Source organism: Thunnus albacares, chromosome 3 (genome assembly GCF_914725855.1).
Source record: "Thunnus albacares chromosome 3, fThuAlb1.1, whole genome shotgun sequence".
NCBI classification, from domain to species: Eukaryota; Metazoa; Chordata; class Actinopteri; order Scombriformes; family Scombridae; genus Thunnus; species Thunnus albacares.
In genome coordinates this window covers 2,994,416-3,014,068 of record NC_058108.1, presented here as the reverse complement: position 1 = coordinate 3,014,068, position 19,653 = coordinate 2,994,416, and the positions used below count along the sequence as shown (strand labels likewise).

The window sequence follows — 19,653 nt, the reverse complement described above, 5'->3', positions numbered from 1 at the left end:
TAAGAGCAACTGTATGCTGTACAATGGCTTGACATCTTAAGGAGAAATTTCACACAATGAAGACTTTTTTTTAATAAGTTTTATGAGCTATATTGGCCTCATCAACCATTGCCCATCAGCCTTGACAGATAATCTAACAACACACATCCCTTGTTTATCATAAATGAGAGAGCTTCCAGTCATCCTTTGTGTTGCTAACGCTGTGTTTCTGTGTCTTTGTGTTCACCTTCTGTTGCTGCAGTTCTCTGATGGTGTCCTGCGCTTTCTCAAGGCTCTCGCTGGCTGCGTTGCACTGCTGCCTCACCACCGCCAGCTCCCGCTTGATCACGTAGTTCTCCTCTGCTTCCTGCGCCCTCGTCACCTGACCCTGCAACGGCAGGCCAGAGCAGGAGGGGGGTCAAGTTCAGCAGGGGAGTTTAAACAACTTAAACATGCAGACTACTGTATATATCAATGTGGGGCAAAGGGTCATTTTGGGCTTGTATTTAGGGAATAAAACATAATACTTGAGGGGAACTTTGCTACATGTTACATGGTTGTCTTAAAGGACCAGTGTGTAGGATTGAGTGGCATCTATTGGTGAGGTTGCAGATTGCAACCAGCTGAACACCCTTCCCCCTCCCCTTCCAAGTGTGAAGGCCCTTTCTAGAGCCAGTGTTTGGTTGGTCTGTTCTGGGCTACTGTAGAAACATGGTGGTTCAACATGGTGGCCTCTGTGGAAGGGGATCTGCTCCCTATGTAGATATAAAGGGCTCATTCTAAGGTAACAAAAACACAACAATACTTAAATTTTGTATTCCATATCTGCCAATAGATCCCCCTAAATCCTACATACTGGTCCTTTAAAGGAATAGTTTGACATTTTGGGGAATTATATTATCTGCTTTCTTGCAGAGAAGATACCACTCCCACTCTGTATCATCCAGTAAATATGTAGCTACAACCAGTAGCTAGTTAGCTTAGCTGGAAACAGGAGGAAACAGTTAGCTTGTCTCTTTCTGAAGCAAACAAAATCACTAATTAACATGTTATATCTCTTGTTTAAGTCATACAATAACTGTCACTGAGTTAATGAGTGAGCTTTAGAGGTGCTGGAAGGTGCATTTTGTTACCTCTGGACAGAGCCAAGCTAGCTGTTTCCTGTTGTTTCCAGTCTTTATGCTAGCTAAGCTAACCATCTCCTTATGTTAGCTTTATATTTAGCGTACAGACAAGAGAGTAGAATCAGTCTTCTTACTTTCAATATGTCTGACTATATACAATATTTAATTCCTACTTTGGCAAACTACATATACATATAATAAAAATGTATAATAGTAATAATAATAATAAACTTTTACATGCCACATGCAGGGATTGTACAACTCATTAGAATTTCCATCATGACTAAATACATGCATTCAGGGATTACAGGACAGTCTTGAACTGACATACATCATAAACAATATTCTTTCATGCACTTTTGGCTGGTTACTGTCAAGGGGAGCGAAAGAAGCAGTGCAAGAGAGCAGAAAGAGGAGTAGGAGGAGGAAGAGGGAGGTGTGAGTAGGGCAGAGGACAGCGAGTTCAGGAAGGGAGGTGGTTCACAGTACTCTACCTGTATCAGTCTGTCTGCCAGAGCAGCGCTCTCCTACAGCGCAATGAAGGAGAGGAACAAGAGGATGAAAAAAAAAAGAGATGAAAAGAGTGAAAGACAGCGGGATACCAGGAAGGATAAACCACAACAAAACCCAAGAGGAAATTCAAGGAAAAGAAAGAAATGGGATCACAGGTTGAGGAAACCAATAATTTCAATAAAGAAATGTAGAGAAGACTAGACGTGTTTGTGAAGAAAAAAAAGAGGCAGCAGTGAGATCACTCAGAAAATAATATTTCAGAGAGGAGGAGACGATTAAAAACTGCAGTCTCTCTCAATCAATAGCAGAGTGCTGGAGCGGCAGAGGGGGAAAAATCCTTGCTTGCACACACACACACACTCACACACACACACACACACTCACTACAAACACACTAATCAGAAGAAAACCCAACAACAGAAAGTGAACAGAAACCCGTAGCTTTATCTTGTTTCGGTGTTTAACTAGATCTGATTAAAAATGTGAAGAGTCCTTCACTGAGCAATCTTGCTGTTTCGTCTCAATGATGCTGCATTAAGTTGATTTATATTAGCATTTAGATAAACTGCAGTCGATCTGCCCATCTCTTACCTTCTCCAGAGTCTCAATCCTCTGCTTCAGCAGCCTGTTTTCTGTGCGTAACCTCTGAGGAAGGAGAGTAAGAGGAGAGGGATTCAGAGCACTCTTTTTATATTTTAATCCCACTAGAGTGTTTAACACCCACATAAAAATACATACAAATACATAAAATACACACATACACACCTTGATCTCAATTTGCTCCTCCATTTCTTTGTTCTTGATGGTGGTATATTCTTTCTCAAGTCTGATGAAAAATAAATACAAACAACACCGGATTACACAATACTACCTTCACATTTAAATTATCTTTTTAATAAAAAGAACATCATCTCTTGGTTGCTGTGCTCAAAAGAGCAAAAAACAGCAAAGTGCTTCTTCCTGGCTCTACTTAACAAGACTTAGGTAACAAAACAGCGGATATGAGTGTGCTTCAGGGTAAAAACCTGAGCATTAGTAAGACAGAAATACAAATCCTACTGGGTCACATGAAGCCCCACCAGCTTGAGTCTCACTAGTTGTTAGTTGAGTAATGAGCGCTCTTACTTCTTCATCCTCTTGGGGTTGTATTTGACCTGGTAGGCCCTGAGGATCAGCTTGTCGGGGCAGCTGTCAAACTGGTGGGGAATCACCTTCTGGAAATGCTGGTGGACCCGGAGGGGGAAACACACACGAGATTAAGAGAGCTTGAGACAGACAAAGATGCTCGTTAATATTTAATGAGGCAGCACACCGACACATTTTTAGAAGAGTGAAGAAGAGCAGCCGAGGAGCTACATCGGCCTTGTAGGCGAGCCGGCAGCTGCTGCATTTTTTAGAGCCGTGTCGGTTGTGATATTCTGTAATTCACAGACAATAACCTGCCTTTAATTTCCAAAATGAATCACATGAAAAAACACATAAAACCACTCAGACCCATAATTCACTGCATCACTGTGAAAGAATTTTATAAATACTGGATATTTATTTTATATTTTGATTTATTTATTTTATGTTGAGACTTAATTTTTTGTCATTTTTCAAAACAAAATGCCAAAATTCTCTGATTTCAGCTTCTCAAATGTGAGGATTTGCTGCTTTTCTTTGTCATATATGATAATAATCTGAATATCTTTGGGTTTTGGAAGGAATCTGAAGATGCCACACTGCACACTGGGCATTTTTCACTATTTCTGACATTTTGAAGTCAAATGTTGTATTGAATAATCAAGAGAATAATTGACAATAATAATAATGATAATGATAATAATAATAATAATGATAATAGCTAGTTACAGCTCTGCTTTATACTGCATAGTATCCAAACATCATGACAGAAAAGAAATCAGAAAAGGCTGTAAAGAGTTTATAACAACCTGAAAGACTTCATGAATGCTGATGGATACAAAAACAGTTTTGTCTCTAATTAAAGATCACAATACAAAACAATTCACCTGTTTTACTAATTAGCAACAAATGTGTTTTTCCTCAGTGTGCCTTATTGTTAACATCATCCAAATTATGAAAGATAGATCTGACAGTTTTGTTTTGGACAGAGAGCTTTATGTAGGCAGTGTATAAAAAAAAAAAAAAAAAAAAAAAATCACACCATGCCAGAGTTTCAGTTCATATTAATCGTGCCCTGGTTTCTGTTTTTGTTTTGAATCAATGTGACCCACCAGCACCTTTTTTTATCACAGCAGATCTGTCGTTCAGATCTGCAGTTCAGGAAACTAGAGTGAGAAAGGTGAAGTCTGTGATGACTGAATCTGTACACGAAACTCATTTTTCTTCAGCAAGCTGTGCAAACCTGCAGCTGCTTACCTGCGACATGCCCTCCATGTCCAGCTGAATGAGGTCAGTCTGGTTGTACTGCAGGATGGCCAAACCCACACGGAAGATAATCTCTAGGCCCTACAGAGAGGTCACATATTTTATAATATGCGCTTAGCAAGATGAAATACCAGATTACTAAACTGAATATACACAAAGTCAAACATGTCAAGTACATTTCCAGGTAATTGAAATGACATACTTAACATGCTTAAAATGTGTCCTACCTCATACATGAAAATATCAAAGATACGCGTGGCGACAGGCAGAGGGAGAAAGGTGAGGAAGAGGGTGAGGAACCAGGATGAGGCGTACATGGATGTGTGGAAACTCTGGGAGCGGAAATGGACGTTCAACTCTGGAAGTTGCTCCTAAAAAAAAAAAAAAAAAAAAGAGAGAAAAGAGCTCAAAAGGACATGTCAAAAGAGAAAGTGATGTGCTGGAGATATAAAAACGAAAGATTTGCTGCCCCTCTGTGGATGAACGTTAAACTGCAGACTCTACCTGTAGCAGATACTCAAACTGATAGATGCAGAGGCCCAGCTCAGCCATGCTGGGTTTGAAGAGCTCTCTCAGACGGTACTCCTGCATCAGACGCACAAACACACAAAACGCCTCCTCCTCAGGCATCTGGTGATGAGGTGAGAGGCAAAGTTCCCTCGTTAGTTATAAACAATGACTCCCATATTTCACTGAAAACCTCTGCAGATAACTTAACTGCCTTGTCATTTTTCAAAAAACTTGGCACATAATCAGCTGGTTTTGGTTGCAGTAATTAGAGAAATCTAGCGGGGCTGATTACAACGAGCCTCACAGCTCCCACAGTGACACATTGTATCCTCATTATGGATCATTTTGCTGAAATATTTGATCATTACCTGCATAAGCAGCAGACCGACGATGAATGCGCTGCCTTGGCAGTAGCCCACCTCTCGATCCACCAGAGAGTAGGCCTGAAAAAACACACACAAATTAGATTCGCTATGCTCCATATTTATAGAAAGCAGCACACATGACATCTGTAATCCTGGTCCAACGTTCAGACTGTGAGCAACAGGATCAACAAGTCACCAGAGGTCCCTTCAGTCCCTGAGCAGCCTGAGCTACCGGGGAGCTCCACTGATGTGTGGACAGCTAACAGATTGTTACCATGATTTCCACATTGCCTTGTTTCATGAACAAACTTACACCATGAAGGCAAAACTTAGCCTAGCAAGTGAAAAATATCGACATTCAAATCTTTCCAGTTCGCTGCATCTTTGTCTGAATGACTGCAGGAAGAAATATTTCTAGATGTCACTCTGATTCGATTGATTTTTAAAATAAATGCGGCGTAGCACTCGTCTGTGGTGCCGAAACAAACAATTTAACACTTAAATCATTTCAGTCCATTATCAAGCAACAATGCTGGTTTGATTTGCTGCTGCTTTGTATTAAATCACTGTGAACTGAACATCTTGAATGTTGTTGTTCTGCAGTATGGAGACATGACTTTGGACTCTGGGAACTTTTAGCTCCACCACACTGGTCCTGCTGCTAGTATGAGGAGCATGATGATGTACATGATGTGTTGTTGAAGTTAATCTGGTTAATTGAAATGCAGCACAGCCCAGAGCCACATAAAGAAATGAGTGCTTAAAAGAAGGTCAGCTGATCACATAGCCTGTCTACAAAGAAGACAAGTCCCCCGGAGCTCACAGTACAAACCAATTTAAGAGTTATTTTAAGGTGAGTAATTTTCCCCCCACTGTACTGCTACACCAGATCTCAAGGTTCCCCCACATGTCCAATATCAGAGGAAAAGCAGCAGAAAAATGCTTGATTTGACACAACATAAACTTTATCTGAGCCTCTAGCAGCAACCGAATGACCTACAGCTGAACATAGGTATATAAGTCAACAGAGACATTTATTCCAAAAGACAGAAGTCTCACCTTTTCATCAATGTTAAATAAACTGTAAGCAGTTCAGGCTTTGAGGTCGGGATACTGAAATGCTGCAGCGCTCACCTTCATGACGTTGAAGAGGACTTCCTGCCCGAGGCTGTCCTGACCTTTGAAGAACTCGTGCTCGGGGTAGGTGCGGGCGATGTCTCTGCGGATGAGCTTCTCGCAGGGGGAGGACATCTTCAGTAGCTCCGAGTACTGGTTCTTCACCGGCATGTCGGTAGCGTTACCCAGCAGCTGCCACACGATGGCCCGGAAATGATGAGGGATGCCCTTCCTTATCAACTCCTGGAGGGTAAAGAGGGTAAAGAGAGAGAGAGAGAGAGAGAGAGACTCATGATTAATACCTTGCTTCTTTATGTAGTGATGCAGTTTTAAGCATCTCTCAAAGAGCAAAGTGCAGGCAGATGAGAGATAAGGAATCAATTATGGAATGATGAACGTATATATTTACACAGCCATAATTAAAACCACTCAGTACATTATGATATATCTCTCTTCACAATAATTCCTCATCTGATGACTCATAGTTTTTTTTATAAAAAGCCGATTATTAATGCCAAACTCTGTCTTTTCTTCTGCGCCTGTTCAGTTTTCAGGCAGTCAACATCATTTTTCTGTGTTTGTCTGCTCTCCCGTTTCGCCCTGACTCATTTTGCTGTCTCTTCTCTCATCCATCTTCTCTTCCCCTGGGTTTTGTCTCTTCGCCACAGAGGACACAGACAGAGGCAAAGAAAGACGGAGGAGAGAGAGACAGAGAAGGACACAGATAGGCGTATTGGTGCAGTGCAATTTAAACGTGTCTGTGTCATCGTATCAAACTATTGTATCGACATGTGGAAGCAGATTCATGCCGATAGATCACCGAGAGGAGATCTGTCAGTTGTACTGTATCCACTCGTTTATAGGTCATCGTTTCTTTAGGTTCATGCGGTTCATTCTTCACTGACGTATTTCACTTGTAGGACAATGTCAGTTACCTCGTGTCTACACACGGCCCTTTTGCCTGTTTACCTCTGAGCAGGCAGAAGGACATATGCTGGAGCAGGAAGGCAGACGGAGGAGAGGAATGAGAGGAGAGCGGAGAGCTGTTCAGTGCGGGCTGGGAGAACAGAGTGCACCTTCTCCAATGGCTGGGACAGATGGGATTGGTTATTATCCTGACTGATGGTGACGACTCAGTGTGACGCACCAAAAACACTCAGCGGTGTAGTAAACGTCATGGGACAACCCGGGTACTGGATGTGCCTCGAACTATAAATTTATAATATCAGTCATATCAATATAAATTATAAATATCAGGCAGCAGCTCACTAATGTTTTTCACCTCAGTGGTTTACTTCAGTGCCTGCGGAGATCCTGTGATTCCCGTTCCCACCGGAGCAGAGGGAAACCCTGAAAACCCTCCGCATGTAAAGAGGAATATTAGTGAAATATTCATTTTCATTAGAGATGTAAATAGCTTAGTAGAAATGTTGTCTTTTTTGGAATTAGGGCAAAAACTGAAATATTTGGTGTATGTAAACATAGTCAGTGTGATCTACGCAACTGTCTGCACCAGCTCTGTGTCTCAGCTGCGTCTCAAGGGTGTAACGGCAGAGTGCTTATTTAAGCTTCGAGTCTATTTTCCTCTGTTTTGAACACGTAACTACAGTCACTGTGTTTTGGGCTCTGAGCGCATCCAACACGTAGGTGACCTACGCTCAACACTGCGCCTGAACGCCTCTGATGTGGAAACACGGACTGCTGCTCTGCTGATGTGCTGCTCACATTACGCTTGCTGTCAAGACACGGTGTCAGACAACAACACTGAGCTTGTTTCTGACACATACAGGCAAACAGCTAAAAAGGACACACACTTTGACTTTATGAAAAAAAAAAAAAACAGAACAGTGACAAAGTCTGTGTGTGTGGATGTGGCAGACCAAGCAGCCCCTACATAAAGGTGCAATGAGCCAGGAGGATTTACAACGCCTAATGTCTGTTTCATTCTGTGAAGCAATCTATTAACCCGCCAGGTGCAGAAATAACACGAGGAGGCTGATAATCTTCTTAATGATGCTGTCATTTTTAAATACTTTTTTTTTTCTTCTAAATTAACAAGGCGGGTAAGCCATTCTTATGAAAATGCTACATGCAAGAGCTTTAGTCAACTATCCCTCATCCACCCACCTTCAGGAGTTTGTCCTTCTTGCGTCGCCACTCTTCCCACTCGTTGACGATGCGGCCCCACAGGATCCAGGTATCCTCCTCCAGGTGCGACAGGTTCGACGAGGCCGAGGAGCTCGACACCAGCGAGGAGCCGCTGTTGCGCCGTGAGCCGCTCATCGAGCGCATGGATTTGGAATCGGCCTCCAGCAACCTGTTAATAGACAGTTTATGAGGATAGAAAGCTTAAATTAAGAATTATTATTTCTTGTACAAAATAGTACAGATTGGAGAGTGACAGTGAAGCTAAGATGCAGACAGATTTGACATTGAAGCAGACGGTGACATTGAGAGGATCAGTGCGGTTTGTGCACAACCTCGTAGAAGCACCAGAAGCCTCAGGGGTCACTCCTTTAAACTACAGAATCAGAGGCAGACCAATGAGGGTTCCTGTGTAACTGTGACATTTTTAAAATGATGAAAAAGAAAACAAACCCCTGTACACAAGTATGGACTGACTCTAGACAACTGAAAATGTTTGGGGGGTCAGTTGGCCTTTAATTCGGTTACCAGCGAGTGAGACTGACTTTAGCTGTTCTGTTATGCCTTTCATATGCCAAACTGCCAACCTACCTCAACTAATCAAATAAAATATACTGCCTTTCTGTGCAAGAAAATTCAAGAATTAGATGTTGCTTAAATATTAAAAACAATAATATATACGAATATTGAGATTGGCCACATTTTATCCTGGTTCACTAGTCCCTTCATGTAATTTTTTTTAAATTTTAAAGTGTTGAGTTTCAACACATAATCATAGAGTGATTCTTCTCACAATCAAAGTCCACAGAGTGTACTAGACTAGACTTTGGACGTCATATGTTGTATTTCTCAAAAAAATAATCAGGAGCTTTAATTTTTTTTTCCTTGTATCCCTCGGAGTTATTGGGGCTGCAAGATGACAGGAAGCAAACATGATGTGATTAAAAAGACCGCTTCTTACCCAGAGGGTGTCTGGTTTGGTCCCACTTGACCCCACATGTCTGATTCTTTTTAGTCACTCTGTACTCTTAATACAGTGTTTGGCTCTTTGCACTTCAAATGTCTCAAGTGCTGCTGTTATTCTTTTAAAAGTGATTTACTCGTCCTACGGCTCTCTGTTGAGCCTAATCAAGTCAAATCAGAACTAAATGTGTTTCTTGTCAGGTGAACATGTTTAACAAATTTGTAATTACAGTTATTTGCCATGGAAAATCTGCTGCTCCGTGTTGCGTGGGATTAAATCTTACCTAACACAGGGATTAAAACTTACCCTTGAACAGAAAAGTCATTTTTAAAAACATGACTGAAACCAGGTGATTAATTTTCAGACATCATCCCTGAGGAAACAGATCCTGTACTGATTCAATAATGAGCTGTCTGAAAGGACATACAGTAACATCCAGCGTACCAGGACCACCCTGTGGTGGTCTCCTGATGGACAGTGGAGCTATTGTGACCACGTTGTTATCAGTGTCCCCTCATATGTTCTGATCATGTGACGGGGGCTAATCAGTTTAGTATGGGGCCGGCAATAACCAGAAGACCTTCTTCAAGGATTAACATTAATTATAATATATTTGTTAGATTGTCTGGTTCACCATGTTGGACAGCAACAGGTCATACTGGAAATTTCAAAAATGGTACATCTCAATTAACTTCAGTTTCTTACAATATCATGACAGTGATATGTGGTATATATTAAATACTGATATATGTAAAACAATGAACTGTATTTGTTGGTGTCTTGCCCTCAATTTCAATTCAATTTCTTAACTGCTCGGCCTGGTTTAGTGATTTTTGCCTTTACAGGAATGTATTTTTAAATGTCACCTATTCACTGTTTTCTAAAACACTAACCTACATACCCATTTTTTTTGTTATCCAGTGTACTTCTTCCAAATATAGGGCATGCAGATTTGTGAATCTGGCTCAACTTGACATTGGCTTGTGGTCATTTTACACAAATCCCTTTTGCACTGGACTGCTGCATACACACCTTGTACCTTCACAATATAGGCCTAAGTTAGATTTAGGTTGGAGTATCGCTTTAACATCACTGATATTTCCTTGTGCTCTTGCTCTTGTGTAGCCTGTAAAGGACAGACTTCTGTCTTCAGCTTAATTTGCTTCTGGGTGTTTGGCAAGATCTTGTTTCATCAAGGTCGATACTATCAGAGGTGGCTATGTACAACATAATATTTAGTTCTCTGTATGCAATCACATCTCACACACTTTAATTTTACTGTGTGAAACCAGGAAGTTTCAGGAGAATGAACGACTATGTTTGTTTGCTGATAATCTGTACCACTACTGTCATTTTAAAAATGGCCTCTAGACATCTTATTTTTTATCCCCTGTCATTAGGTTCTAATTATCTCCCGTATTAGACTGTCTCATTAATTAGTTGCTGTTTTAAAACTACCTTGAACCCTCATTATTTTTCTGCACCTCAGCTTCTGCAGCTGAAATCAAGTTTAAGTAAGTTACACTTTTAATTTGACCTATTTGTACATTCTGTCATCTATATTCTTGAGTTTGTTTTCTTGGTTGATCAAGAGATTTTACTTAAAACATCAACTATCCACAGATTAGACTTTTTATTGTCCATCGTTGGTTCTTTGGTTAAATGATTAATTTATTTTGAAGGCTGCTTACTCACCCTGTCTTACAGGATACACCTACACCGAGGTGACAAACTGATTAGTTTAGTCAAAACTGACCATTTTCTAAGAGTCTCCCCCCTTAATTGCTGTTACTATGGTTTCCATTCTTAGCACATAATGCAATTTAAATTCTTAGTAATTTTTACAACAATTGGTCTGTGATTTCATACAGAAATGGGCAACTGTCGCTGGCACACTTTAACCGCTGTAGCTAGCTAGCTAATTAAGCTAACCTTAGCTCTGTGAGTTTGTTGAAAATGCATCCTGCTGACTTTTTAATGGTTTCAGCTGACTTCTTTTAAAAAACGGTCTTGAATATGAACTAAAGCTGAATGTCCTCAGCAAAAGAATCAGAGAAAATGAAGAAACAAAATTGTTCCTGTATTGTAGTTCAGAGCTAACTTAGTTAGTTTTTGAGCTAGTTAGTTGTAGCTACTTAGCTTTCGTACTTGTTTGTATTTTCAACAGAAGTTTTGACTTGCTGAATGGCTTTTAGGATGAGGACTAACTGATGTATTTGTTAAATGTAATGTTATCTTTGGTAATGCTGGCTCGGGTTGCTGCAGAGTAAACGTTCCCATATCGTAACCTGTAACTTGAAAAACTAATGCAGGGAGTTAATGGTGTGCTCCACTTTGAAAGTGGTTACTGTATGTTATGTAGGTACCTAGTTAGTCAGACGTGCTGACAATTGTATATTAGGTATCTTACATATAGTTTAATCAATTCCTTACACTTTTTTGTTTTTGGGAGGGTAAAAGAAAAAAAAAAACTTGGAAAAATCCAAAGCTTGACAGGTCTGCCATGCCTAACTTACGCTGCAAAGCTACAAATGGATGCTGCTGTTTGAGGGAGGCGTTTAGCAGTAAATTATCAGGAAGTCTACGTTACCTATTGCTTCAGTATTAACTGGTTGAACCTGCTACTGAACGACTGTAACTATTTTCACTCCATACACACATAAATTTCACTCCACTCAATATTCAAACAATAAGAACGGCTCCTGATCTCACCTGTTCTGCTCCTCCAGTTTGGCCAGCAGCTCCAGTTCATCAGGACTCAGGTTCTCGGAGTCTGCCGGGGAAGCCGCTGGCGCTGACAGCACTGCATCATGGGAAGATGAGTCCGGGCTGAGCACCGGGCTGCCCGTCGACGGGGGGTCTGGGTCCATGCCGGAAGGGGAAGAAGGGTACTCTAGCTGAGGGGGAGCCCCACCAGAGCCCTCTCTCTCTGGGCTGCCGCTGGGTATAGACATGGCGGCGGTGATGGAGTGGGATGGGTGAAGCAGTGTGGGTGTGATAAGAGGCTCTCACAGTCTCACCGTTGGTCTCCCTCCTCAGTGTGCCTGGCTGTCACCTGACTGGCCACCCGGCTGGCCGCGGAGCCAATATGATCAGAGGTCTTCAAACCTGTCATGATACAGAAGACAGATAATATAAGAAAATGAAACTGAGCTGCAGATAACCTGTCATCACCAAAACTGATGGTTACAAATATGTCCTTAAATTGCACAATGTCTCCTTCCTTGTTAAAGGATGGGTTCATAATTTCTATCACAATATTCTAGAGCACAAGGTAACGTCATTGAATGTCTCCTTTTGTCCAACCAACAGTCCAAAACCCCAAAATATTAAATTTACTATGATGTAAGACCAAGAAAAGAAAAGAAGTCTCACATTTGGAACCATCAAATGTTTGGCATTTTTGCTTGGAAAATGAGTTACACATTAACCACTTGTCAAAATACTACTGACTAACCATTGTGGTTCTAAAAATATTAGAAACATCTCCAAGTATAATGTTAAATAATTAAACAGCAACACAAACTACAGCCTCCAAAGTGACCACACAGTTGAAACAACACTTCTCCAAAAATAGTTTTAACAAAAACTTGACATTATAACCTTCAAGAAGGTGGGATTTATTGTTATTGATATTGTTTAGCAATAACTAGATATACCTAATAAACTGCCGACTGAGTGTCAAGAAAATCAAACAAATGAAGAAATGAAGGAGACTTCATGGTCATGCAAATTCTTTGCACTTCTATTTTGAGCACTTATCTAAATTAGCAGGAGCAAAAGATGTGACATGTCATGTTCGGCTAAATGGAAAGGACACAAGTAAACTCAAGTCATGTTGGTCTGATCCACATTGAGATGCCAATAATGCCCCTCCACATCCTGGCTCAAGTAACTGCTGTGACGGAGCGGGTCTTAGTCACTGTGATGACATCATCCTGACTGAGAGCATCATGGTCAATCACTGCAAACAGACTCTGCTATCAGAGAGCTGTTTTCCTTCACACTAAGAGACAGTTGCACAGGAACATCTCACAACAAACCATGCTACTGATGTAAATAAACTGTTCTGATCTATAAATTTGATTTGTACAGAGATACCCATCACGAGAGTGAGGGAGCCTACCTGTCAGCAGTATCACTATCACACTGAGTGGTTATCACTAATGACCTGATACCCTGTTGCTTAATTAATATCACACTGTAGAGCTTTCAAAAAGGACTGAGCCATGGTCACACCTCCTGAGACATTAACAAGCACTCAGAGATGAGTATAAACAGCTGGAGAATTTATGAAAACCTGCCTGGTTAAGAAAATCTGATGAATAATTGAGTGAATTCAGAGAAATAAGGCAGTTGTGCTACAGAGCTTCTAAAGAGCTGAAACTAGAAGCTTTTAATTGTCCTTCTCATGGAAACCCAGGCGTGATCTCACACCAACAAAAAAGCTTTTTCAGCCGCTGGAAAATTGATGCAACTGTACTGTTTGGGCCGCAGGCATTGTGAATATATTCTTGTTTGATACAAAAATACAAAAATAAAGTTGTATGTGTGTTTGTATGTTCCAAACTTGGTTAATTCCAGTTATCAAGGGCGTACAAGGGACAAGCATTTGTGTTAGACTGCACATCCAGATCCTGCGCTTTGCTTTTCCTCATCACATCCATCATTAGAATATATCTATAAAGATTGACAGATGAATATGAAGGGACAGATTTTGCAGATGCTACAGGAAAACAAACATCCCTGATCTTGGCTGCGTATGGCAGCTATTAGAGCTTCTTAACAGAGAAAGACATAAAGATGAAGACTTAACATACACTCACATACTATATACACAAGCAAACTCTGCTCGTTTCTCTCTCTGTGCTGCAGCTAGCAATCAGAGAGGCGAACGAGGAGGAGCTGACACTGGTCAGTGGACAAAATGAGCCAGAGGCCAAGCCGCTGCTTCGTTATGGGGAACAAAATGTGGAGCTACAGTCCACAATCCCCTGGCTCCTCCTCTGCGTTATAGATGCAGCTCTTTTACTGGAGCAGCCCTGTAGAAATGACTTCTGTACACACACACACACACACACACACCTAGTGTAGCTGACAATGAGCTAATAATAACTCAGGACAAATGTGGAAATTCCTCAAATGTAGGGGCTGTGTACATACAGAAGAGAGAAATACACACATACACACACACACTAGACAGTAGTGTAGTCATAGTCAGCACACTCATCATATCAAACTGTCCTTGTATTATAAACTTCAAACACAACGCAGTGAAGAATTGATTTCGGCAGTGTATCAAGTGAAGGGAAACATACAATAGCCTGTATGATAGTTTTTGAAGCAAAAAAACAGCCTGTGGGAGAGGAGATGAGCATAATAACAGTCTAAACAGGGAAAACACTACATGGGAAAGAGACAAGGACCACATTCATGCACAGCAAGCAGCCCAATCAAAAGAGCCATTAACAAGCCAATGAAACCATTGGCATTTGTAAAAAAAAAAAAAAAAGACTCAGTCCAAAGACTGATTTGAATAAACGTCCTCTCTTAAAACAAACCAGTTCTACCTAAAATAAGCTAATAATGATAGAATAGACTTTCCAAGACACTGTAGTGATCTACTCAACTTAATCTGATAAACAAGGGAGGAACCAGGCTTTGTCCCCCTCAATACTGAGAAAATACAAATCTGCCCCCCCCCCCCCACAAATTGTACACTTGGTTGTGCTCATAGTGAGCTGGTGTCTGATTTTGTTGCTGCTATTAATGTTCACTAAAGAAGCTCAGAATCAGATCTCCAAAGTTCTAATCCACCCCCATAATCTGACGGGATTTGATTAAGATCAGAGTATTGGAGTCCATGTAACTACAGTCATAGATTCATTGGTGAAAAGATGCACTTATTTCAACACTACTATGTATATTTCAGGAGACCAACAGGGATACAGAGACAGAACCAGGCAGAGAGAGCAGGTTTAGATCAGTGCATGGAGGAGCTTGGTACCTGCCCACACCAGCCCTATACCCACTTCATTGAGACAAAAAAGACACTCAAATTTCAGGACAGTTGGTTTACACAGTACAAATGGCTTCATTACAGTCCCTTGTTGAAGGGTGGTGTGTTTGTACTGTGCCAGATATTGTGATGATCAGAAATCCTCTTTAGCCAGTAAGGCTGATGGAGCTTTATTAAAAACAGGAATAGCAACTGGAAAAAAGCACTCCAAAAGGTTCTCTCAACATGAAGACCGTGATTATCATTCAGCAGAGATAACAACACATTTGCACTGCAAACAGCCTGTCAGTTCTCAACTTTTCCTCTCAGTTACAAAAGCAGCAGCATGCGGCCAGAAATAATCTATTAAAGACTGTGTGTGTGTGTGTGTCTCAGTGATGTGCTTGGCAAAGGCAGGGCAAATGTTTTAAGGGGGCATGACAACAAAGAGGGCAATTTCCACTAGTTGATTAACTACAAGGCAGAGGGTGATGAGGAACTTATGAGCTGGCTTCAGCGGCACAGTAATTTCACCAGCTACACAATTCAAAACGAGGCCTTTAAAATCTCTAGTAACACAATTGTACATGAAATTACAAAGGAGATCAAATCATTGCCACTGCTAATTCAGTATTCCCTTATAATTGATGGGACACAGGACACAGCAGAAGTTGGGCAAGAGTCGTTCTCTCTGTGCTTTGTTGACAGAAACATAGCTAGTGTCGCTAAAGATGTTGTAATTCACCTCAATCTCCCACTATCACAACTACAGGGTCAAACGTACGATGGGGCAGCCGATATGTCTGGTAGGATGCGAGGTGTGCAATCTCATCTAAAGAAAGAGCAGCATCTTGCAACGGATACTCAAGCCACCTGTGTATCCTCCCCCCACTATGAGAGGCAATGCAGTTAGTGCATGAGTCGAGCCTTTTATTCAATCAGTCCAGGAAGTTCAAGGCCATCTTCACCACTATAGGGAAGTCAGATCACACATCTCCGCAAACATCTCTAAAGCCTCTCTGCCCCATCAGGTAGACATCGCCAGCCATGCGTTCTGTCCTCACCCAATATGAATGTGTGCTCACAGCCACAGAGGAAATGTCTTAATCCACCACGATGGAAATGTCTGCAAAAGCAAGTGGCCATCATGGCAGCTTTTTGAGAGGAAATACCATTCTCGGCATCATTCTGGCAGAAGATGTAATGGCTGTGTTGGAGGAGCTTAACATTTCTCTGCAGCAGAGATGCCAAACGACATCAGTGATGCTGGCTGCTGTAGAGCATGTGACAAGAGGCATCCAGGCTAAAAGATCTGAAGAGCACTTTGACCGGCTGCGCTCCAGAGCATCTCAGGTTGTAACATCTCTAAATCTGCAGCCTATCACAATGCCTCATGTACGGATGCCTCTGAAGTGCTTCACTGGTCCAGCCACATCACATCGTCATTCTACTGCCCAAGAGTACTACAAAATGCAGTACTTTAGCAGTACTGAGCATTTCAGCCAGGACAGGCTTCAAAGGCTGCAAAAATTAGAGGACGTACTCATCTCTGGGAAGATTGATGCAGTCATAGATGAATACCAGAGATGAATGCACATGCCTTTAGATGTGCAGCTGAAAATGTTCCAGGCCAACTTTGTGTACAACTTCCTTAGAGGTAGCAGACGTTTTCTGAGAAATGATGCCAGAGGTGCGACATCTTTTCAAGCAAGTTGAGGCCGAGCAAAGTTTCAGTGTCCTGAGACATCTGAAGACATGGCTGAGAACAACAATGATTCAGACCTGGCTTAACAACATTGCCATTTGCCATGTGCATCAAAAGAAATGGGATGTGGTGGACAGGAAACAAACCTGTCAGAGCCTAGTTGAGCTAAATGATGAACGCCTTCACATTTTTGGGTCATTTATTTAGATGATACTTTTCCATCTCAGCTCCCTGCTGCATTGTCTGTAGCTGTAGCACCCTTTATACATACCATCCAACACTGTACACACCACTGACACTGATGCTAATGCCCCATAAGTGTATAAATAAGCACCAAACCTGCGAATGGACCCTATTGTATTTGAAGAGATTCCTATTTTTTTTTTCTTCTGTTGCCTTTTGCAAATGAGGCAAAATTGCCCAAACCGCCCAGTCGAAGTTTACGAAACTTTGCAGTATGGCAGTACTTTTGTCAGACCAGACAATAATAAAAAATTACACTGACTGGTTGACAGGGGGTGCTACAGTGATCAATTGAAAACCCAAACTTTGAACAGCCATATCTCATGCCCTAATTGATCTACAGTCATGTCTACAGTCATTTGCAAACAAATGCCTCTCTTCACAAGGCACAAATTGTTGCCATTTTGTTTGGCCCCCATTAATTGCTGCTTGCAGCAATATTATATATTTATGATCTATTGGGTTGATAACAGATGTCAGAGGACCTCATGTATGTTTAATTCTCTATGATCAAGTCAATGATTTCATTCACAACAAGAATTTCCAATGCAAATGGACAGACTTTGCTTTTACTTCTGTAGTTGTAATTAAAATCAAGATTTTACGTTTATTTCTTTGTACAAGTCTATGATTTCATTCACGTTACACTTCATTCATAGTTAGTATTCAGTGTAAATGCACATACCTTCATTTTGAGAGACATCAACAAAATAAAAATTAACTTGGACTTACTTAAAAAGTCCATAGCACATCTTTTCTGTTGTCATTTGTTCAAGTACAGCATTAGTCATCGTTTTAATCACAATATTTACATAAACATGCTTTTGGGTGTGTCATTTTTGCAAATGCAAAATGCAAATTTTCCTATATAAATATCATAGGCGGGGGTGGCCTGCGTGACGACCTAATAAACAACTACATTGTTATTACAGATAGACTGTAGCACTAGCTAACAGCCCGTCAGCTGTGTGACTGTATATCTGCAACGTGAAGTTTTTCAGGGCACACAAAGACCGTAAACACACCTGCCCAGCACGGTGCTGTTAAACCAGAGACAGAGACAGCGACATCTTATTTTTAACACAGTCTATGGGCTACACATGGCACAGCACAGCTATGCTAATGATGCTAGCCATGCTAACTAGCTGCTAGCCAATGTGTGGGTTGGTAAAAAGGTCACATCTCTTTATATCTGTGGGTTGGCATTCCTGTCAGTGTCGGAGCCTTTTAGGAAATTAACCTATAGACCCACATGTGTAACTGGTCAAAAATATTCTCTGCATTTAACCGATTAACAGTTTTATTAACTTTGTTTTATTTGTTAACTGATTAACGGTTGACATCCCTACCAGTGAGCAGACAGTAAAGTTGAATAAATCGGGGTCAGTCTGTGATGCTTTACACTAAAGACACAAGAGGGGGAATAATAATCTAATGTTATTTGTACTGGCTCTCTCTGGACAGACTGCTCACTCACTGCTGCTTTATGACAAGAGTTTGAATTTCAGAGAAATGCACAAATCTCTTCACCAGATTTTCATTTGGTCAGATCCTCTGAGCTTAAATTACCGTAGAGGGGAGTCTACTGCAGCTCCACACTGAGATTTAGGCTGAGAGAGTGATTTTTTTTTTTTAACTCAGGTGCAACAGTCACCTTCTTTGAGTGAGAATGATGTAATTGTCAGTAATGGTTCAATAGGACGGTGCAGAAGACTGTACAATTATTAAGTCATGTGAATTCTACCATCTCTGGCATTGCTTGCGAGAGCTTGAAATTTTGTCTCATCCTCATAATACTTCCACAAAAAAAATAGTCAAACTGGAAGAACGCTTGTAAGTTCTGTGAGGCGTCAATTGAGTCCAGATGAAATAAAATATCACTTCCAACAAGTCTGAGCTCACCCTTTTCACCTTTACCTTATATCATATCATTAAAAATTAATAATGTAATAGCCTCTATCAAACTAACAGCTTTATTTATGGAGCTCGCTGAAGGTGGTGCTGGTGGTACTACTTGGCCTGGGAGAAAAAAAAAAAAACTACCTGAGAGCTTCAATTTACAGCAAAATGTTTTCTAAGAACATCAACTTCCAGACAAGCTACCTTCACTATTGTTAACTGTGAGAGTTAACAACCACATTTATGCTCACAGCATTGCAGGTTTTGAACAACAACCACAAATTAATTACAAAATGGAACAAAGACACAGCAAACAAAAAAAACAACCACTACACTTTAGATACAATACCAAAAAAGACATTATGAACTTTTTAAGGTCATTAGAATAAACTGATACTTGCTTAAAGGACAAGGCTGGTAATTTTCTATATTTTTCTTGTTGTCAACAAATCTCATGTGCAGAGCCAAACCGACAATAAATTCATCCTACTTACCACATCCAAAGCCTTTTATATGGTATTCCTTGGTGCCTTAGACATCTATGGTTGTCCAAACACTATTAAAAACACATCAGTGAGTCACACCGCTGCACTGGGTGACATGTTTCTTAGTCTCTGAAGGCTGCGGTTACAGTAGTTTGTTTAAAAAACGGCTCCAGAGACGCTGCTGTGAATGTGCAGGAAAGCAGTTCCGTTCACAGA

At 40.9% G+C, this 19,653-nt stretch overlaps 1 protein-coding gene across 2 annotated transcripts in view; it reads right to left on the bottom strand.

The window, feature by feature from the left end:
* The window catches only part of evi5l (ecotropic viral integration site 5 like), a 43,239-nt gene that overhangs the window by 16,208 nt on the left and 7,378 nt on the right, over positions 1–19,653 (bottom strand). The window contains exons 2-13 of one of the 2 annotated variants that reach the window (XM_044345787.1): positions 11,820–12,215; positions 8,126–8,315; positions 6,017–6,241; positions 4,886–4,960; positions 4,512–4,637; positions 4,235–4,378; positions 3,999–4,088; positions 2,742–2,839; positions 2,382–2,442; positions 2,208–2,261; positions 1,598–1,630; positions 227–367 (exon numbers count right to left, since the gene is read on the bottom strand). In XM_044345787.1, coding sequence (XP_044201722.1) covers positions 227–367; positions 1,598–1,630; positions 2,208–2,261; positions 2,382–2,442; positions 2,742–2,839; positions 3,999–4,088; positions 4,235–4,378; positions 4,512–4,637; positions 4,886–4,960; positions 6,017–6,241; positions 8,126–8,315; positions 11,820–12,061 — 1,479 coding nt within the window. In that variant the 5' untranslated portion in view covers positions 12,062–12,215. The remainder of the gene's footprint in view (positions 1–226; positions 368–1,597; positions 1,631–2,207; positions 2,262–2,381; positions 2,443–2,741; positions 2,840–3,998; positions 4,089–4,234; positions 4,379–4,511; positions 4,638–4,885; positions 4,961–6,016; positions 6,242–8,125; positions 8,316–11,819; positions 12,216–19,653) is intronic. The other variant, XM_044345788.1, reaches the window with a different exon arrangement.